This window comes from Molossus molossus, unplaced genomic scaffold, assembly GCF_014108415.1.
Source record: "Molossus molossus isolate mMolMol1 unplaced genomic scaffold, mMolMol1.p scaffold_m16_p_14, whole genome shotgun sequence".
NCBI classification, from domain to species: domain Eukaryota; kingdom Metazoa; phylum Chordata; class Mammalia; order Chiroptera; family Molossidae; genus Molossus; species Molossus molossus.
In genome coordinates, this window is record NW_023425349.1 from 46,838,458 (window position 1) to 46,861,123 (window position 22,666).

At 40.1% G+C, this 22,666-nt stretch overlaps 1 protein-coding gene and 1 non-coding gene across 2 annotated transcripts in view; one reads left to right on the forward strand and one right to left on the reverse strand.

Annotated features, from left to right (window-relative positions):
- TRPM6 (transient receptor potential cation channel subfamily M member 6) overlaps window positions 1–22,666 on the forward strand; it is a 188,612-nt gene that overhangs the window by 47,876 nt on the left and 118,070 nt on the right. Inside the window, exons 4-5 of the mRNA XM_036261056.1 lie at window positions 16,757–16,836; window positions 19,856–19,894. Coding sequence (XP_036116949.1) covers window positions 16,757–16,836; window positions 19,856–19,894 — 119 coding nt within the window. The remainder of the gene's footprint in view (window positions 1–16,756; window positions 16,837–19,855; window positions 19,895–22,666) is intronic.
- Window positions 9,370–9,471, reverse strand: LOC118630311. The gene has a single exon (XR_004959560.1). It is a non-coding gene; the product is annotated as a U6 spliceosomal RNA (small nuclear RNA).

A 22,666-nucleotide genomic window follows, 5' to 3' on the forward strand; every position in this document is an offset into this window, starting at 1 on the left:
AGCCATAATGAGGAGACAAAGAAACAGGTCCCAAATGAAAGAACAGAACAAAACCCCAAGAAAAGAACTAAGCGAAATGGAGATAAGCAACCTAACAGATACTGAGTTCAAAATACTGCTTATAAGGATGCTCAATGAACTTAGTGAGAACCTCAGTGAACTTAGTGAGGGCTTCAAGAGCATAAAAAAGGACCAGTCATAAATGAAGGATGCACAGTCATAAATGAAGGAGGCATTAACTGAAATAAAGAATAATTTACACAGATTCAATAATAGAGTAGGTAAAGCCAAGAAGCAAACCATCAATTTGGGATATAAGGAGCAAAAAACACCCAATCAGAACAGCAAAAAGAAAAAAAAATCCAAAAAAATGAGGATAGTGTAAGGAGCCTCTGGGACAATTTCATGCATGTGAACATTTGCATCTTTGGGGTGCCAGAAGGAGAAGAGGGAGAACAAGAAATCAAAAACCTATTTGAAACAACATGGAAGAAAACTTCCCTAACTTGGTGAAGGAAACAGACATACAAGTCCAGGAAGCACAGAGAGTCCCAAACAAGATGAACCCCAAGAAGCTCACACCAAGACACATCATCATCAAAATGCAAAAGGTTCAAGACAAAGAGAGAATCTTAAAAGCAGCAAGAGAAAAGCAGTTATCTGCCTACAAGGGAGCTTCTATAAAACTGTCAACCAATTTCTCAAAAGAAACTTTGCAGGCCAGAAGGGAGTAGCAAGAAATATCCAGAATGATGACAAGCAAGAACCTAAGACCAAGATTACTCTATCCTGCAAAGCTGTCATTCAGAATCGATAACCATAAAAGAGTTTCCCAGACAAGGAAAAGCTAAGGGAGTTCATCACCACCAAACCATTATTTGAAATGTTGAAGGGTCCTCTTGAAGAAAAAGACAAAAAATATCAACAAACAAAGTGGCAATTAATACATAGCTATCGATAATTGAATCTACAAACAAAATAAACAGGCAGAACAGAAACAGTCTCATAGATATAGAGAACATTTTGTTGGTTGCCAGATGGGGGTGGAGTGGGGGTGGGGAGTTGGGAGAATGGGTGAAAAAGGTGAAGGGATTAAGAAGTACAAATTGGTTGCTAGGCTGACAAACCCGAAAGGGAAGGGGGGTTGGGAGATGGGAAGAAATAAACCAAAGAACCTTTATGCATATATGCCTAGCCAATGGACACAGACAACAGTGTGGGGGAAAGGTAGGAGGGGGGGGGGTCGATGGGGGGAAAATGAGGAACATCTAATACATTCAACAATAAAGATAAAAAAATTTTTAAAATTGCATCCTGTTGGCTGGTATTTGGGCTCAGCAAATATTGAGTGCAGTGAGCAAGGTGGATAGATGAAGGACTTGGAGCCATTTACCCTGAGGGAACCCTTTGAGGTTCTTCTCTGTGGGGTCTTCTTGACATCAGAGTTTATTCTTCAAGTTTAACTGAAGGGAAAACTCTATAAGGTCTGGGCCACCAGAAGGTTTCTCAGCATTACTGGGATTCCATTGTTTTATCAGTTTGGTTCTCTGACCTACAGATGATTCGTGTGTGTGTGTGTGTGTGTGTATATGTGTGGCCTGGATTTTGTTCAAGAAAAATTTGTCATGACACTTGATACATGACACAGGAGACTTTATTCGAGAGGGACTACTGCAGTGGGGGAAGAAAGACTGGGCCAACTCCAATGCAGCAACAACTGGAGATTTCTAGCCAAAGAACAGGTTGGATGGGGCAGTCAGCGAATGGAAAATGACTAAGAGGAAACAATGCAGCTAGGGGGATTCTTGTTAGACCAACCCAACAGGATTCTTGCTGAAGACAGCCAGTGTGGTCATATACCAAGGGTGGGGAATTTTTTTCTAAACAGACTCAGTAGGATTCTTATTACAACTGGTTGGACTAGGTGGGCCAAAGACAGAGGCCAAAATTGCGGCCTAGTCAGAAAGAGGATTCAAGTCAGAAAGAGCCTGACTCAAGTTTGGTCAAGGAGAGTCTTTGTCAGTTTGCAGCTGGAGGTGGCTAAGGTAGACTGTTCCTGTCTCTGATTCTAATACAATCACTCCATGTTCTGAGCACACTTGTTTAACAAAGAAAAGCCGCTTTTCTTTTGTTTACACCCTCTTTTGTGATTGCCTTCTGAGCCATTTCAAGGCCTCTTCCTCATGGATAGAATAGATTTCTTCTCATCTTACAGTTGTACTTAAATACAGAAGAAACATCTTAACCTTAATCCAGTGAAAATGGAAAGCTGTTCTGTAGCTTGGCTCCTCAGTGACTTAGAGAAGGGTGTTTTGTGGTGGCCATGTTCTCCTTTCCTACCTGAATTGAATTAAAAGTACAGTTAGTCTGTAAACAACATTGGCCTTAGAAAATCAAGTGTAACAGCCAGAAGCAGAAGTTGGGACACTTTCTCCTAGCAGATGATATTTTGCATCTGCCAACCTTTGTTAGTTACTCAGAGGATTCTAGGTCTCCCGCCGACAGACTTTTGATTCCCAACTTCCTGGATTGCCCTCATTTTATTAAAACATCTTTTTCCTCCTTGCATTTTAAGGAAATTAGTTATCTGGATGTGAACTTATATTTTTCTGAAAAACAAAAAACAAAACCCCAAAAAACAAAAAACAAAATTGATTTGTGCCCTACCCTAAATCTTTATCTTAAAGTAGTCCTTTAAGTGAAATTAGATATTTCAAAGGTGTTTTAAAAATATTAAGTTAAAGCCCGGCCAGTGTGGTTCAGTGGTTGAGCATCCACCCATGCACCAAGAGGTCCCTAGTTTGATTCCTGGTCAGGGCACATGCCCAGGTTGTAGGCCAGAACCCCAGTGGGGGACATGCAGGAGACAGCCAATTGATGTTCTCTCTCATCAGTGTTTCTCTCTCTCTTCCTCTCCCTTCCTCTCTCTCTACAATCAATAAAGAAAAAAAAACATTTTTTAAAATATTAAGTTAAAAATCTTAAAGGTGAAGATAAAAGTCTTCCATTAAAATTTATGATTTAGGGAATGAAATATTCTTAGTAGATACCTGGTGGAAATGTCTTGAGAAAGAATCTTCCAAAATTGCATCCTGTGGAAACAAGTGTGTGGCACTGTCAGAGGTGATCCTTGGTCAGATAAACTTTTGGGGACAATAGAAAATTTATCCTCTATAGAGTCACAAGACTTGTATGTACTTAGATGGTCAGAAAACATTTTCTTTTCCTCCCATGTACTACCATTGTTCTTTAGAATGTATTCTAGAAAACTATGGTAAAATGCTCCTATATGACTAGAACTCAGCTAGGTGCTATGGATTCTACAATGAACAAGGCAATTCCACCCATGGGGCTTAGAACGTCTGGGTCTAAATAGGTCATGACAGCACAGTGCATTGTGTAAACACAGAAGGCTCACAGAAGGAGCTCCTGATTCTGAGATCCAGAAAGAGTTTCTAGAAAGGTTTTCTAGAAGACATGGTGTCTAAATTGGTGGAAAAAGGAGTGGAGTGGATAGTATCTTAGGGAAAGAAAAGCATGTGGGGAATGCCACGAGGTGTATTTGGGGAATTTAATGTTGTTTAGGAGATTTAGAATGTAGAGATTGAGATAGAGATGGGCAGGGGTGGGGGTGGGGGTGGGGGAGGGGGTGGAGAGAACAGACTTCAGTTATGGTGCTCGGCTATAAATCTTATGAAGAACTTTTGAACTTTATCCTGAAGGCAGTTGGGGGACCACTGAATGAAAGGTTTTAGGTGAGAATGAGTTGCTTACTTTTTTACTTTAAGAAGATTATAGGCTTCTGGGTGGACCTGGAGAACATTATACTAAGTGAAATAAGCCAATCGGAGAAAGACAAGTACCATGATTTCACTCATATGTGGAATTTAATGAAAAAAACTGAACTAATAAGCAAACTAGACTCATAGATAGGGAGATAGAGAGCAGGAAGACAGCTCTGGTGGGGGTTATTGGGGGTGTGTGGAGGGATTGAGCAAAAAAGAAAAAGAGAAAGAACTCATGCACAGGCACAACAGTGTGGTGATTGCGGGGGGGAGTGGGTGGAGGTAGAAGAGGGTATATAGGGGATAAATGGTGATGAAAAAAATTAAATGAAGAGAAAATTTAGAGAATATTATAGGTTTTATTTTAGAGAATTGTTCAAAAAAGACATTTGGAGGCGGAAAGACCACATGGGAGGCAATCTAGGCAAGAATTCATGGTGACTTTAAGGTAGTGGTAATATAGATGTAGAGAGATGGCCAGATGCAAGAATTATTTAAGAGATAGAATTGATAGGTCTTGATTGGTTGGATGGGAAGTAAGGATAGGGAAGAATTAAGAATGGTGCTCTTGTTTCTAACTTGGACACCTGGATATACTGGGGACCCCTTAGGGAATAAAGGAGGGGGCATGTTTAGGTGGGGGAAGTAAATACAGATTTACAGTTTGATTTGAAGTAAGACTTTTCTTTCTATATAAACCTGGTGCGGTAGGTTTTATATACCCAGTCAGCTGAGTTACATACAGATGAATGGACTGTCCATAGTCAGTGGGCAATAAAAACACAAACTTCCGACCTCTAATTCCTCTTTTTGTTTTCTCTGCTATAACCTACCACTTTTCAAAGAATTTGCAACCTTTGAAGAAAATAATCAGAAAACCAGCACTCATTTTGTTGATGTCCTCTGGTCTTCAGTTGTCTTTGTTGCTGTTCAATATTCACATACGTCTTTTCAAAGTTCTGCTGGAGATGCATTTTCACTTCTGAACATTCAAGCTATTTTATTGTTGTTGATGTTTTTTGTTTGTTTTTTTGTTAATCCTCACCCAAAGATATTTTTCCATTGATTTTTTTTTTTTTTTTTTTTTTTTTTTTTTTTAGATAGAGTGGAAGGGAGAGAGGGGGAGAGAGAGGAAAGAGAGAGAGAGAGAGAGAGAGAGAGAGAGATTGATGTGAGAGAGATATATTGGAACATTAAAGCCATTTTAGTTGCTTAAGGAGATGATTGTTCTTCAGGCAATAAAGCTGTTTTGTCTTTTATTTTTTATTATATAGGAAAAGTTGGGTCACTTGGATCTTTTTGGAAGGAATTTGAATATTAATAAAAAATACTGTAGTTCTTTAAAGCAATGATGCATTATTTTCAGTGTATTCTCCAATGTATAAAAGTTGTTAATACCTCATACCTTTTGCTTATGAATTGGTACAACCTCTATGGAGGGCAGAGCGACAGTATCTGAGTTAACTTAGAAATTTCACTTGTAGGTTTTTTGTTTGTTTGTTTGTTTGTTTTTGGGGGGTATATGCCCCTAGTGGGAACCAAACCCGGGATCCTCTGGTCCACAGGCCAACGCTCCAACCACTGAGCCAAACCGGCCAGGACCACTTGTAGGTTTTTATCCTGCTGATATAAGTATACACGAAAACTGCTGCATGTGTTTTGGTTAAATAAATGATGGGACTTCCATACAAAAGAATACTGTCAGCCGCCCAAAGAATAAATAATTGTATTGTGCAAAAACATAAGGATATCCAAGTAATTAGTAAGTGAAGAAAAGGCAGGGTACAGAACTGTGTGTATAATATATCTCTGTGTAACTTACTGTATTTGGAAGAATGCACAACAAACTGTAACAGGTTCCTTTGGGTGAAGGAAACTGGATGGCCAGAGTACAAGAGTGGGAGGGAGATTAAATTCTCCCTGTGTCATCTGTTGTACGTTGTGGTTTTAAACCATTTGCAAAATTACCTATAAAAATGTTGCTGGGGCCTGGCGTACATTCCCATGAGTAAAAGAGTGAAGTCTTTGAATACAAGAACTAAGTGCAGCATTTATAACATAGCAAATCTGTTCTGTTTGTTTTTTGGTCTGTGGCAATTAGGCACACAGTTATAAAAGGTTTACCTGAAGTGATTATAATTAATTATTTTTTTTAAAATGCAAGTGGAATGCCTATTTCTAAGTACAGCTAAAGGAATGTTCATGAAATTGCTCTAACAACCCCCAGGGGTCAGTCACCAGGGAGAACAAGATTTCTCCAGTTTGATGATAGGGCTTTTTTTACAAGCTAGAGAAGAGAGCAAATTTACCTTCCTTTCTTTTCATTGTACCTTGTCCTGACTTCCAATCGCCCAGAGATTCCCAAATACATTTACTCTAATCCTTTACCCCAATTCCCGATTTGCTTAGTGTATGTGTCTGCAAATTCTGATATTTGGAGGCATACCTTTTTAGGTTAACCATATGAAGGACATCCCTGGAATATGTGCGGCAGTTGTCTCCAGAGGGTGTCCAGTGGGATATTAGGGGTGTTCTCCATCTATCTTAAGTTTGGTGGACCCTATATTGAGAGAGCATCTCATATGGTCTGTGATCTTTAGGTCATACACCGGACTGGCTGTTGTTGCCCTGGCCAGTGCTGACAATAGAAGGGGCACTGTGCCTGCACATGGGTTCCCCTACCTTCCTGTCTCTCTCTGGGTTCCAGGGGCAAAGGAGAATGCTGAGAGTCTCAGCCTTCAGAGCTAATTGGGCTCTGATTTTCTGTAGAACACAGATAATAGGGTCTTGGGCAACATTGCCATCCACTTCTTGCCTCGATCAGAAGGGGGCGCATTTTCTTTGAGACTGAGCCTTCCTCTTTCGCTGTCCCTACTGTTTCTTTCCTTGCCCCTCACCCCCATAGTCCCTAAAGTCGTTTTCATTTTTATTTTGTGTCTTCTCTTTCTATTTTTATTGACTTCTCTTTTCTCTACAACCAGTGTCCAGGCTTTCTCAACATAAAATAAACTTTCTTTCAACTTTCCTATTAAACGTTGTGGGAAAGAGTTCTGGTGCTGGTGTTAGGTAGAAACTGCTCCCTGAAAAGAGGTGATACTAATTGTATCTGTCACAGTTGTGAATATTACTCTAGCTCAAGCACACGAGCATTTAGCACAGCCTTTGGCACATATGAAAGGCTACACTGATGTTGGCTTTTGCTTTGTATTGTTGATTTGTGATTCTTGTTTTGTTGTTGTTTTTAAATCTGACCAGAGGATATTTTTCCATCCATCTTCAGACAGAGTGGGAGGGAGAGAGAGAAAGAAACATTGATATGAGGGAGACACATTGACCTGTTGCCTCCTGCATGGCCCTGACCAGGGCTGGGGATTGAACCGCAACTGAGGTACATGCCCTTGCCTGGAATTGAACCCATGACTCTTCGGTCCCCGGGCCAACGCTCTAACTGCTGAGCCAAACCAGCCAGGGCAGTGTGGTTCTTGTTTTTAATGTTGTTTCTCCTGAGAGTATCTTACACTAGCTGCCTCCTCTGTTTGCAACCTGTTCCCTGAATTTTTTTTCTATCTGTTTGCTCATCATGGACAAAAATCAACATCCTTCTTACTTTCTTTGCAATATTAAACACATCTTCTCAATTTTTCTTTGACATGTCCTACTTTTATAGTAATGCAAACTTTTTTATTAAAGAGAAGAACTTTCTCCCTTCTCTACTTCAGGTGGTATCATGTCCCAATCCTGATTATAACTGTGTTCCTTGTTCCCTGAAGTCTTTCTTCTGCATGCTAGCTTAGATGTTTCCAAAGGTTCTTGGCTCTTTTATCTTCCCTATCTCTGCTTCCCAGTGACCTCATGGCTTCACCGTACCTTAATATGGATGTCCTTGCATTCTCCTCCAGTCTGAAATCTCTGCATTTCTAACCACCATCAATTCCATCACCACCTCTCAAACCCTTTGCCATCTTTCAAGTACTTTCCTAAATTTCAGGTTCTTTTGTAGACTTCCCCAATATCAGGAGGCAGAAGTGATTTCTCCTTTTATAGAGTACTAAGACCGTTCTTGTGCCATATTTGATAGCTATTTTTTAAAATTCTCATCTGAGGATATGCTTATTGACTTTTTAGAGAGAGGGGAAGGGAGGGAGAAAAGGTGGGAGAGAGACAGGGGGAGAGAGAGAGAGAGAGAGAGAGAGAGACAGAGAGAGACAGAGAGAGAGAGACAGTAATGTGAGAGAGAACATAGATTGGTTGCCTTCCATACATTCCTCAACCGGGGATCAAACCTGCAACCTAGGTATGTGCCCTGACTGGGAATTGAACCCTCAGCCTTCCTGTGTATGGAATGATGCTCCAACCAACTGAGCCACACTGGCCAGGGCTTGATAGCTATTTGTAATCATAGGTTCTTACCCTTTGGTGTTGGTATTTGGGACACAGTTTTATTTATTTATTTATTTTTATTAGAACAATATGATTTGCCAAAGTATTTTTAAACGAATGCATAAAACTATTCTTAGAGGTATTGGTATTTTAAAGGAAGAGTGGATAAACTGATAAAGTATATTCTGCTATGAATCCTGAAGACTTGATCTCATACTTGTCATCCTTTGGTGACATCTATGGGAGAGAGAATGTGGTAGACACTAAGATCAGCTTCAAGTTAAAAATGGTACACAGTCAAAATGATCCTTTATAAGTTCCTTACATTGCTCATAAACTATAGTACACGAAGATTTGATGTCTAATTACTTTTTCTCTATGTTGGGACTTTCCTCAGTGAATACCAGGTTAAACAGGGGATGTTGTAATACTACAGTGCACTCATTGAGATATGATGCTCAGACTAAGATGCACGTGGAACCTGAGACCAGCCAGGAAACAGTAGGTCATGTCTCTCATACTCACCCTGGTGCCTGCGTGTAGTCACTTGTGGGCTGTGTGATTCCTGAGGTCCTTGAGATCCTTTCAAAGGGTCCTCAAAATCAAAATTATTTTCATAATGGTATTAAGATATTATTTGCCCTTTTTCCTTGTTGTCTTATGAGTTTAAAATGGAGTTTTCCTGTGGTTACATGATGAACCCACAATACTGATTTTTTTTAAATTACGTGTCTGTCTGAGACTGATATTTTAAATATACTTCAACCAAAGCCACTTACTGCAGCAATTTCAACCTTTCTCATCTCGTAACACACATAAACTAGTTGCTAAAATTCTGCGGCACGGCAAAAAATATATTTTTTGCCAATCTCATGAAAAGTATAATTTTGATTCATTCACACCAGACAGCTATTGTGTTGGCTGTTGTCATTTTTTATTTAACAGTCTAAGGGAAAAGAGGTCAGTGCCCCTGACTAAATAGTCAGGTATTGCGTATCTTAAGAATTCTTGCAATACTTCGGTTGAAAATCTCTGACTTATTGCAAGAGATTGAATGCAGAAGCAGGTATGAGAATCCAGTTATCTTAAGGCAGACATTAAAGAGATTTGCAAAAATGCATGACAGTGCTCATCTCATAAATCTTAATTTTTCATAAAAATATATAACTTACATTAACATTATTATTTTTACTTATTATTTTAAAAATATATGGAACGCTTCATAACTTTGCATGTCCTCCTTGCGCAGGGGCCTTGCACATCTCTATCGTTCCAATTTTAGTACCTGTGCTGCTGAAGCGAGCACAACATATTTTTAAAGAAGCTAGTGAGACAATATTTTTTATAAAGTCCTAGTTATTATTTATAATATGTAAATATTGATAAACATATAAATGAAAGCTTTTTGGCAGGCCTTGGTAATTTTTATGAATATGAAGCGGTCCTAAACCCCAAAAGACAGAGAACTATTTTGTTCTTGGGGGTCATATACTTCTGAACAGGGAATGGCAATGAAATTGCCCAAACTTAAAAACGTTTTTTCTCTTTCTTCTTGCTTTTCCTCCTCGAGTCCTCTCATTGTTTTAGCAGAGATTTTGAATTGTCACCACCAAATTTTAAGAAGTAAAGTCTTTTTTTTTTGAAGTATGTGCCCCTAGCAGGAACCGAACCTGGGACTCTCTGGTCCACAGGCCAAGGCTCAACTGCTGAGCCAAACTGGCCAGGGAAAGAAGTAAAGTCTGTTTTACTGTTCTTTCTGCTGTGCTTCACTGAGAAAAGTAACCTCCGTTGTATGCACTGTGGAGGACATAAGTAAACTTGCCTCAGAAATTCCTCTGAGAGAACCTCTGTTATCTGAACAGCCCCAAAAGCTCGGTCCAGGAATATTTTCAGTGAGAGAGGGGATTTGTTCCTGTAGGTACTGCTGGAGGGTTAGTCTTTTTGGGCATGTCTTTGTGATTCCCACCCTGGCCTCAGGTCTGGGATTGGATGTAAAATTTGATTATGTTTTATTTTTTAAAGTTTTTCTTTTCTTTATTTATTTTTAGAGAGCGGGAGAGATAGAAACATCCATGAGGGAGAACATCGATTGGCCACCTCCTGCACACCCCCCACTGGGGTTTTGGCGCACAACCTGAGAAAGTGCCCTGACCGGGACCAGTGACCTCTTGGTGCATGGGTTGACACTCAACCACTGAACCACACAGGCCGGGCTGATTATGTTTTAGAGGGAGGCAAATTGTGACCAACACTAAGCCTGAAACCAACACTATTTCCTGTCTTTGTCCTCTGCCTTTTCCTCCCCAACAAAACCTCTCCGTATACTAAAAAAAAAAAAAAAAAAAAGCAGTCAATAAAGACTGCTCCTATAGCCGCAGAAATGGCATCATTGCCACTGTCAGCTACCACCACCTTGAAGTCTGCTGCTCCACGGGCAGAAGGCAGCACGTTGGCTATTTGTGCCCCATAGATTGGGCTGTTGAGATAAGATAGGGAGTTGTAGGAGGAAAGTTTCCAAGTTCTAGTTAATCACACCCATTTCCTGTTTATACCTTTGGATGGAAAATTGTATAAGTGGATTCCTGAAGTTCTCTGTTAAGTGTGTTCATTTTGTTGCTCATTCAGCAGTCATTGGGTTGAGCCCTGGGGCAACAGAAATGGCTGGGCCTGTGGAAGCTGGACAGTGGGGGAAAGTAGACCGGTAAAAGCCATGTCAAGTATGAGAGGCCGTAGGTGGAAAGTTTGGAAGTCAAGAAGGATTTTTCTATGAAAATAAAAAACATCCAGGTTACATTCCCAGACCACCAACCAAAAGCTAATTCCACCTTTCATATTACCAATGTAAGTTAAACCTTATTGAGTCTTAATAAGTCTCAGGGAGAATTCTAAGCCTTTAATTTATCTAGTACTTTCAACAGCCCCATGAGATGTTATTATTTTTTATTTATTTATTTTTTATCCTCACCCGAGGACATTTTTCCATTTTTTGTACAGATAGAGTGGGAGGGAGAGAGAGGAAGAGACAGAGAGAGAGAAACATGGACGTGAAGGGACACATTGAGTGGCTGCCACCGCACGACCAACCAGGGCCGGGACAAACTGCAACCGAAGTACGTGCCCTTAGCGGGAACCAAACCCGGGTCTCTCCGGACCGCAGGCCGATGCTCTAACTGCTGAGCCAAACCGGCCAGGCCTGAAATGTTATTATTATCTCCATTTTTAATAGAGGAGCAAACAGGCATGAGGAAATTAAGTAATTTGCCCAGATAGTCCTACTAGAGTCGTCCATTTAGCTTTATAAAAGAAGGGAGTGGTTGAGTACAGCTTGCTTAATTTGTATATCTGGCCTCTATAAAAACCTCCAAACCTGTAAAGAACTTTTGTAAGAGTTTATTTGAGCCCAAACTGATGATAATTGCCAGGAAGCAAGATCTCAAAAGCTCCCAAGAAGGACGGTGTTGCAGTTTCCTTTATGCATTTGGAATTCAGGAGGGAACTAAAGATGACACGAAGGTGGGAGAAAGCAAAGGAAGGATTGTGTTACAGGATAGTTAACAAGATTGCATGCTTTTTTGATTGTGGTTGCTTTCTGGAGGGCTTGTAAAGAGAGGATTACTCTGGCATTTCAAATGTGTATTAACCTAGAGGGACAAGAACAATTGACAGGGCTTGCTTGAGGCAAAGATAAACCGTTTACAAAAAAGTTACATGCCTGGGCGTGATTACCCTCCAAAGTAAGATCAAGGTGAGGTTACTTTCCATAGAATCCCTTTACATCTGCAGCCCTTAAATTCGGGACCCTTTTTGGAGCTGTTACTGGTACACATGAAGTTTAACGATACTAATTTATTATCTGCTCTCTTTTTTTTTATTCTCTATTTCTTCAGAGCTTGTCTTATTTGCTGTAGAATTCCCAGTATGCAGCATGGGGGCCTATCCCCAAATATTTGTTGAATGAATTCAGAATGAAGAGCTATTTGAGGACATACTAACTCAACTGTGGCACATTTCTATGTGTTTTGAAAAAAATTTGGTACTTAGTAAATGCTTAGGGAATGAATAAGTGAAATTGTTGATGTTTTTGAATAAGGGACAGGGCTTGCTTATTCTAGAAGATTGTGTCATTTCTTGTTATAATAAATAGATTTTTAGTTTAGTTTGTTTAGTTTAGTCTAAATTTTGTAACTGGATTTTTCAAGTTTGTATGTTTTGGTGTTTTACCAATTCAGTAAATGTCTTTGTATGTTTGTTTGTTTGTTTATTTATTTATTATTATATTTTTATCCTCATCTGAGGACATTTTTCCATTTTTTGTTCAGATAGAGTGGGAGGAAGAGAGAGAGAGAGAGAAACATCGACGTGAAAGGGACACATTGAATGGTTGCCACCCGCACGACCAAACCAGGGCCGGGGACAAACTGCAACCGAGGTACGTGCCCTTAGCAGGAACCAAACCTGGGTCTCTCTGGACCGCAGGTCGATGCTCTAACCAATGAGCCAAATGAGCCAGGTCAAATGTCTTCTTTTTAAAAAATAGATTTTAGAGAAGGAGGAAGGGAGAGGGAGAGAGAGAAACATTGATTGGTTGCCTGCCATATGCATCCTGAATGGGAATTGAACCTGCAGTCTGGGTATGTGCCTTGACTGGGAATCAAAGCCATGAGCTTTTGGTGCACAGGATGACCGGCACTCTAACCAACTGAACCACATCAGCCAGGGTGTGAATGTTGTAATGTCGGTGGGCTCCAGGGAGTCGCATGACCGGGAAATGGACGGCCAGAGAAGAAATCGAAACCTAACTCAGGAGGCTTGGCCTTACCCGGATGCAGCTGAGGTCACACTCCTGGTCACGTCTCACCATGCTTCCCAGCCAATCAACATACGTCACACCCGAATCTCCCCAGCAGCTAGCCAGTCATCTGATGCCACACCTAATCACCCTACCCGGGTCCCTAACATCCCTATAAATCTTCTCCAGGCAGCACGACTTCTCTGGCTCCCACTACGTGGACCAGTGAACCTCACCTAGAACACTTCAATGAAATGTTCTCACCTGCTTTTGCAGCTCCTTTTCTCTTTCTTCTTCGGCGAGATACCTTACAAATGTCTTTTAGTACATAAAAAAATTGTTGACTTTACAAAGGGGATAAGAGGACAGAATGATTTAAAATGACTGTGGACTTGACCTGGGTAGTTTCTCTTGTAGATATGTTTAAAATGCACAGGAACCAATCACTATCTGTGTCCCTTCCTCTCCCTGTGTTGCTTAACAAGACCTGGACTCTATACTGCTAACCTAAAAATAAAGGGTCTTCTAAAGTTTATGAGAAGATTTTAGAAAATCCTCTTAGGCTTCTAATTTTGCCAGATTTTTGGACATAGAGTTATTAAATTATTATTTTTTTTTAATCCTCACCTGAGGATAGAGTAGGAGGGAGAGAGGGAGAAACATCGACGTGAGGGGCTGCCACCCACACAACCCAACCAGGGCTGGGGACAAACTGCAACCATGGTATGTGCCCTTAGTGGGAACTGAACCCGGGTCTCTCTGGACCTCAGGCTAACGCTCCAACCGCTGAGCCAAACCGGCCAGGGCAAGTTATTAAATTCTTGAAACATCTTGTCAGGTTTCAGGCAGAACAAACAGAGGAAATTTTAGAGTACTTGCCCAGAAGACCACAGTTTCTTTTAGGATTACTTTAGAAGTTATTTTGTCTGTAAGAAACTTCCATTGATCAGTTAAAGAATGGGTGCCTTTCCTTATGAAATCTGTGTGTGTGTGTGTTAATTTTAATGATAAAAGGGCACAGGAGTAAAAACCTGATAGTTCACATATATTGCATAACGATTTATGAAATCTCTTTATTATGATAAACAATAGACAGAGAAAAGAAAAGGAATTAAAGGAGTGCGATTAAATGTCTACTTACCCGTGGGAAATGGCATCCCATTGTTGCATGCTGATACCTGAGGCAATTGTCCTCTTCAGGGAAGGTAAAACCAAAAGCCACCCTTGAGGGAAAAACCACTCCTAATCTCAGGTAACAGCATTTGATCTCAACCAAAAAGGAGAGAGGTCTGACTCCAGAGAGCTTTACAGTCAAGGAGACAGCAAATCATAGAAGCGGTCGGCACAAAAGAGGCTCTGTAGGTACCATAGCTGGTTCTAGGTGATGCTGGACCATGAAGGTGAGGCCTACACAAGATAGTTAACCTAAAAATAAAAGGCCTTTTAAAGGGAGAAGCAACAAGCCTTGGCCTGGTGTGGCTCGGTTGGGCAAGTCTGGCGCACCAAAAGGTTGCTGGTTCAATTCCAGGGCAGGACAAGGGCCTGGGTTTCTGATTCAATCCCCAGTAAGGAGCCTGCAGGAGGCAGCTGATCAATGGTTCACTCTCATCTCAATGTTTCTCTTTCCCTCTCCTTTCCTTTCTCTCTAAATTTCAATAAAAAGTCATTAAAAAATAAAATGAAGAGAGAGGCAACAAGCATTTATTTGAGAGCAATAAGAAGAGCTATTTGGGAACACTACTTTGAAAGGCCTTTTATTTTTAGGTTAACAATACACAGTTCTGTTTAGTAGTGGACAGTTATGTTTAGGGTTGGTGCATATTGAACAAGAGCCATGAGATTAATATTGAAGTATGTAAAAGGATTCCATACGTGACCTCATGTGTAATTGGAGGGAGCAAAGCTTTTTCTCTATTCTCCTAGGTTTGGCAACTGGGTCTATGAAACATACCAACACAACCAGAAGACTAACAGGAGAAAAGCTATAAAAATGTATTATTAATATTATGTGCACAGCAGCATGATAGGAAAACAGAACTAAATACCCTCCCAAAGCACAAGATTTGGTAACATATTTACTTGTTTGAATAAGGAGAAGGGATGGGATGAAGGTAATTTAGGAGAGAGTAATGTTTTTTTTTAAAAAGGTGAGTGGGCCCTTAAAAGAATAGATGGGAGATATGATACTATGTGGCAAAGTTTGTCTGGCTGTCACTTCCAGCACCCTCCCTTGTGACAAGAATCAATCCTCCCTGGTTACTGAAACTCCCAGGGAGAAAAATGATGACCATTGAGTTCCTTTTGGAGGACCTGTCTTTAGGTAGACAAGGGGAGTTCAGAGAAAGCCTCTCTGCATTTGCTGGTTTTTAGGTACCTACAGCTGAGCACATAATCTTGTTAACTATCCTGTAACCCAATCCTTCCTTTGCTTTCTTCCACTTTCAAGTAATCTTCCTTCCTTCCTTCCTTCCTTCCTTCCTTCCTTCCTTCCTTCCTTCCTTCCTTCCTTCCTTCCTTCCTTCCTTCCTTCCTTCCTTCCCAATGCGTAAAGGCGACAGCACAACTCCGACTCTTGGGAGCATTGGAGATCTTGCTTCCTGGCAATTGTTGTCAGTTTTGGCTCAAATACACTCATTAAAATGTTATTTTTCATTGACTGGATAAAATTATATCCACACTTACATGTTTTTATGCCATACAGAGCTAAAATATTTTCCTATTAGAAGGCCAAGCTCATCAGTTGGTTGGGTTCTATTGTAGATCCAGGGTTTTCTGCTTCTAGACTTATCATACAGCTAATGAAAGAGCTTGGCTATGACTTGAGTTTTGTAGAACGGGTGAGATTTTATTAGGAGGACAAGTGAGTACTAATGTCCCACTTGAACTTAGGGGCAGTTATAGGCTATGTGATATGAAGCAACACAGCCAAAGGTAAGCCATGCTTACAGACTGTGTAACAAATGATCAACCTAAACAAAGAGGTAAATTGAGGCAAGCTCAAATGACCAGAAATGGAGTTTACTTAGAAGTAGCAGAGTGATTGCAATTTGTGGAACACATACTATAAATAGCAAGATACAGGTGAGTTTACTGAGGGTTTGGGGCAGGCTGCATTTGTGGGCAAAGAGGGGGAAGTTCACCCACAGTCCAAGTAGTACATTCATTGGCTTGAGTATAGGAAATGATTCTTGGCGGATGTTCACTGGTCAGGAAATGAGTCTCAGTCTTCTGTAAATCAGGCATTTACAGGAAATCAGTCTCTTAGTTTTTAAGTTCTGTTCTTCTGAGGGTGCATTCTCCATGATATCCTCTGGTTCCATTTTAGGTTGGACTTTTTTTTACAGAATCTTGCTGAGGTTGCATTAATCCTCTGATACTCTTACCAGCTTCCCGTGAAATCTTAGCCAGAGTCAGACATGATGAGTGAGAATTTTGAAGTTTGAGAGCTTGATATTTCCTCTACAGGATCGTGGTGTAAGATTTTAAAATGATTTATAGCAGAATTAAGGGAGCATATCAGTTATATTTTTACTTCCTTGCTAGAGTTTTGTGCATTTAGGGATCTTTTACTTAAGATGTGATTACGGACCAGTAAACTTGGTGACTGTTTTTGTGTTCACAGTTGCCTTATTTGTGTCTGTGTTGACTGTAATAGAAGCCAGTAAATGCTTGGCCTCTTTGGGGTTGGTCTTGCCATTTTAACTAGTGACTACGTTATCTAAATATATCTTGCCTATCTGAACTGCTGTGGTTATATTTCTGACTTAATTAGAATGTAAAAATAACAACACTTTCTATTCAGTCCCAGAAATCCTGGATTGAAGGTGTGTTCGACAAGAGAGAATGTAACAAAATCATACCCAGCTCCAAAGACCCTCACAGGTACAATTTTAATCCCATTTTTCTTTTTAAAGCAACACTACTTGGAGGACTGGTTGTGGAAACTTAGAGATATGATTTGTTTAAAGGATTTGATAATATCTACCAAGTTAGTATTTATTCTTAATTGATGTTTCTTTGTCTTTATAAAAATAGTATATGATTACTGTAGAAATTCTTACCAGATTTCTGGTAAGAACAGGGAACTTGTCAATTTTGTACCTCATTCCAACCCCAGGGCCTATTGACAGTGCCTGCCAGGCGGTAGGCTTCTGAGAATCATGTTTAATGACTTAATGAAATATACAGAAAAGCAAGTTCATCATAGTGCCATCACCCAGATGGAAGCACTGTTAATATTGTGGTAGAGGTTGCTCTGTTTTATTTTTATGCTCCTGTTCCTCTTAGAGGGAGGACAGATTACTGGAACTATCTAGTGCTACATCCAGTCCACTGGTTTTGGATAAAACATTCACAACTTCTGAATATTGAATATGCAGATTAGCGTGAATGCTCCTCATCCTCAACTAAAGTGTCTGGAAAATAGTAACTGGGGTATTTCAGGGCACTGTGCTCAGGTTATACAAATGATTACTTTCAGCTCCGTTTTCCTCCCATAGGCTTTTTGCTTGAGCAGATCATGAGCAGGAGAATAAGATGACTAGAGTTTGACTGCTCTGAGTTCTTTTTTTTTTTTTCCTCACCCGAGGACATTTTCCCATTTTTTTGTTCAGATAGAGTGGGAGGGAGAGAGAGGAAGAGAGAGAGAAACATCGACGTGAAAGGAACACATCGAGTGGCTGCCACCCGCACAACCAACCAGGACCGGAGACAAACTGCAACCGAGGTACATGCCCTTAGCGGGAACTGAACCCGGGTCTCTCAGGACCGCAGGCCAACGCTCTAACCGCTGAGCCAAACCGGCCAGGGCTACTCTGAGTTCTTGATAACCCTTTGGAGAATATACTTCTAGAACAAAATTCAAATTAGCAGCTAGTGAAAGATGGCAAATGGATTACAAAAAATCCCCCAGTGTGATTGGGTCCATGAAACAAGACTGGGTGGCACTGCCCTTGGGAAAGAAATTTGAAAGGCAAATAGAAGAGTGTACAGTTGGCCCTTGAACTACATGGGGGCTATTTGCGCTGACCACCTGTGCTGTCAAAATGTACAACTTTTAAGATTTTTTTTTTTTAATTGATTTTTAGAGAGAGAAGAAGGGAGAGGGAGAGGGAGAGAGAAATGAGCCCACAATATGGGCATGTGCCCTGACCAGGAATTGAACCAGCAACCTTTTGGTGCATGGGATGATACCCAACCACGTGAGCCACACTGGCCAGGATGAACTGTACAACTTTTGACCCCCTTAAATGTTAACTACCCTCACTGTCTGAGGGAGATAGGTTCCAGGACCCCTTTGGATACCAAAATCCGTGGATGCTTAAGTTCCTTATATAAAATGGCACAGAACAATGCATGTGGTTGGCCTTCCACATTCGTGGGTTCCCAGCCTTGGATCAAAAACATCGTTGAATCTGTGGATGTGAAATCAGGGATATGGAAGGCTGACTGTATATTTATGGGGAAAAAATCCATGTATAGTGGACCTACACACTTCAAAGCCATGTTGTTCAAGGATCAACTGTATTTTAATGAGGGAGACCACTCTGCTTTTAGATTCCTTTGAGCATTTGGCCTTATGTTCATTTGAAGTGTAGCAGTCACGGTTATATATGAAAAGTAGCTGGTGAGGTTAGTAAAATTCTAGTTCTTTAGGGATGACTGAAATCGTGTTTCTTGCCTTTGTTAAATATTTACACCCTCATTGAATTACCTGTGGTTGTAAGCCCTGTGATTAGAAATTCTCATTTTACCTGCTTGTAATTGCTTATTAAATCTCCATGACATGTTGCAGTGTGATGGTGGCGGCCATGGAAGGCAGAGTGAGCTCAGATGGCTCCCACTGCTCTGTCCATGGAAAAGTCATCTTCATAATCACCTTAAACCTCATGAACAGTGATGAACTGTAGGTCATTAACCCATAGACTCAAGAAGAGTCTCAATGATAATTCCATGGATGGTCCAAGATATATGGAATTTTATGGGGGAAAAAGCAGCCTCTATTTTTGTGTGATTGTATAAAAGTTAATGGGTGATTATGGCTATTTCTCTTATGCTAACCTTTTTCTTACAGCCCAGTAAGATTCTCAAAATTGTAGCTTTCTTGCGGTTTTCTTCCTTATGGTACATAGGAAAAGGGTGGTAGTTCACTGTTTTAAATTTCCTTCTCATATGAACTTGTTGAAGTGAAACTTCTGAGAAAAAGACATTCCCAAAGGGGTGGGCAGGAAGCGAGAGGCCTGAATAATTTGGAATGACTCTGATTCTGTGAACACTACCTTTTCCCCCCATTATTTTAACTAGAGTTCTCTTCTCGTTAAAATTTCATACCTAAAATGCAATCACTGATGACTACAACGCTAACCCTTAAATCCAGAAGGTTCTTTTGAATCATAAAAAAGAAAGGTTAAAAATAATATTGACTGTTTCTTAATTTGATAGTGTGTTATGTTTTTAAAATTGTTTGCATATTTTTATACTTGATTCTCAATAATTCTGTGTTATCTTCATAGACTAATAACAATAATAGCTATCATTACTATACATACTTTAGTGTACATGAACTATAAAACACTTTTCATATATTATCTTAGATAATTCTTTTAATGGCCTTGTAGGGCAGATATTTCCAGATGTGAAAACTGGGGTTTAGAAGATTTATTAATGAGATTTAAATCCAGATATTCAGGTTCCAAATTTATTGTTCTGTTAATTAGATCATAGTTACTGCAGTGTAATTATATTTGGCAAGTGATACATGGGAATATTTGGGGAATGATGTATCAGTATTCAGCAAACTCTGATTTCCTGACCATGGAAGATAACAGATATTTACTGTATAAGCATTACATGTGCCTTCAAATATGTCAGTAAACTAGCATATTTTATTTCTTTAATTTAGATGTACTGCAGGATGCCAGGTCTGCCAGAATTTAATCAGGTAAGACAGATCAATAAGATTTCTTTAAATTTTTAGGCACTCTGCTTCAAACTCATTGAAATAGTTTTCTCACATCTTGAATGGATTCAGTGCTTTATTGGTGCATTTTATTTTCTTCCCAAGATAAGTTTTAAAAAAGAAATGTGAGATTTTTTTTAAGGAGAGTGATTATTTGAATGTTATCAATTACTTGAATTACCCAGACATGTAAATGGCCAAAGGCTCTTGACAAGAGCTTCTACCCATGAAATACTTGTAAGGCATTACATTTTCACTTTATTTTCTTGCATTTTATTTGGATAATGAAGATGCTTTGTGCACATACAACACCGTATTTGATCTGTGACTTGTAAGTGATATACATGCACACCAGGCTCCAGTTCTGACACTAATTCTGATGTGTGTTTTTTCCAACACACCAAGTGTCAGATACCACAGGCGAAGAGCTCAAGACTACTCCCCGCCCCCATTCCCCACTTCAGATACCCGTTGAAAGTCCAAGTTGTCGGTGCTTCCGACCGATGGGCTATATGGATTGGAGATTCCTATGACTCCCTACATAGTTCAGTTCATTTGCTAGAGCAGCTTAACTCAGAAACATTTACTTAACTTTATCAGTTTAGTATAAAGGGTATTATAAAGAATACAGATGAACAGTCAGATGGAAAAGATGCACAGGGCAAGGTATGGGGGAAGGGCCACAGAGCTTCAATGTCCTCTCCAAGTGTGCCACTCCAGCACGTGTGTGTGCTCTGCGGATCCCGCCCTCCCAGCACCGTTATTACCTTCATCTCTTAGGAAATGCCAAGGGTTTTAGTAGCTCTGTGCCAGAAAGGGGGACAAAGACCAAGTCTTTATTTATTACAAATCACAATATCACACAAGATTCTGGGCAAAACTGATTCTCTAGTGCAGTACACATTTTAACAGTGATTTGCATGTTATTTTATTTCTTTTCTTTTTTTATTTGTGATTTGCATTTTAAACTACATGTTAGTAACTGGTTTTACTTCTCATTTGCAAGTTGGAGAAAATGAAATTTTCTAAACTGTGATCATATTCTGAAGTTCACATTGTGGATTGAGCCAATGTTAAATTTATTTGGGTAAAAAAAATTCAGAATCCAAAATTTAGCAAATCATGGTAAAAATGAAACGACTGTCCACAGATATGAGAGGAAGGATAGGGCTTTTGGGTGTATATATCTACTCAGGCTGCCATGACAGAAGGGCACAAACGGAGTCACTTAAACAACAGACATTTATTTTCTCACAGTTCAGGAGGCTAGAAGTCCAAGAGGAAGGTGCCATCAAGGTTGGTTTCTTTTCTTTTTTTTTTAATCCTCACCTGAGGACATTTTTGCATTTATCTTCAGGTAGAGTGGGAGGGCGAGAGGGAGGAAGAGAGAGAGAGAAACATCGATGTGAGAGAGACACACTGAGTGGTCGCCACTCATATGACCACAACCAGGGCCGGGGACAAACTGCAACTGAGGTATGTGCCCTTAGTGGGAACCGAACCTGGGACTCTCTGGTCCTAGGGCCGATGCTCTAACTGCTGAGCCAAACCAGCCAGGGCAAGGTTGGTTTCTGATGAGGCCTCTCTTCCTGCTGTTCAGACAGTCACTATCTCCCTAAGCACTCACAGGGCCTTTGCACTGTGCATTTGCTGGTGGAGAGGTCTGTGCCTCTTTCTCTTGTAAAGAACCAGTCCTGTATGACCAGGGCTTCACTCTTACGACCTTATTTAAACTTTATTACTGGCTTATAGGGCCCATATCCAAATATAGTCACATTGTGGATTAGTTAGGGCTTCAACATATGAATTTTGGGGGACTAATTAAGTCCATAATTCAGGGTAGAGTTTCCATTGGGCTAACCTCTTTCTCCTTTTCCTAAAAAAAAAAAAAAAAAAAAAAAATCTTTTTAGTTATTATTTAAAATATTGTTAAAATTCTAAGCAAATATAAGCATGTAGTGAAGTAAAAAGGCTTCATTCATTCCTCCTACTTCCTACTTTATTTTCCAGGACCTCTCCTTGTCAATACTGTTCCAACTTTACAATCTTCTGAGAAACGAATGTGAACAATACTGTAAAAACATCTATTTTCATACTGTTCAGAAATTAAAGCAGTTGCAATTTATAATTTTTCCATCTAGCTAGGACCTAGTTTGATTTTTTTCCATATGGTGGGCCAAATGACCCAATATCAGTTAATGAGCAGTCTGTCCTAGCTCCATTCATTTCTGATGTCATCTCTGTCATATACCAAGTTCCCATAGGTTTATGGCTCTGTTTCTGAGTTTTCTTTTCAATGCCATAGATATACTTCTCCTGTTCCTGGTAAATGCCACTCTGTTTTATTATTATAGCTTTGTAATATATCTTGATACTCAATAGGGCAAGTACTCTTCGCTTTATTCTTTCTTTTGAAATTTTTTTTTACTCTTTTGGAAACTTTTATACCATATGAATTTTTGAATCACTTTGTCAAGTTCCTTGAAAAATCCTTTCAGGGTTTTGATGGATATTTTATTTTATTTTATTTATTTATTTATTTTTGTTCAGGTAGAGTGGGGGGGGGAGAGAGGGAGAGAGAGAGAGAAACATCGATGTGAAAGGGACACATCGAGTGGCTGCCACCCGCACAACCGACCAGGGCCGGGGACAAACTGCAACCGAGGTACACGCCCTTAGCAGGAACCGAACCCAGGTCTCTCAGGACCGCATGCCGACACTCTAACCGCTGAGCCAAACCGGCCAGGGCTTGAT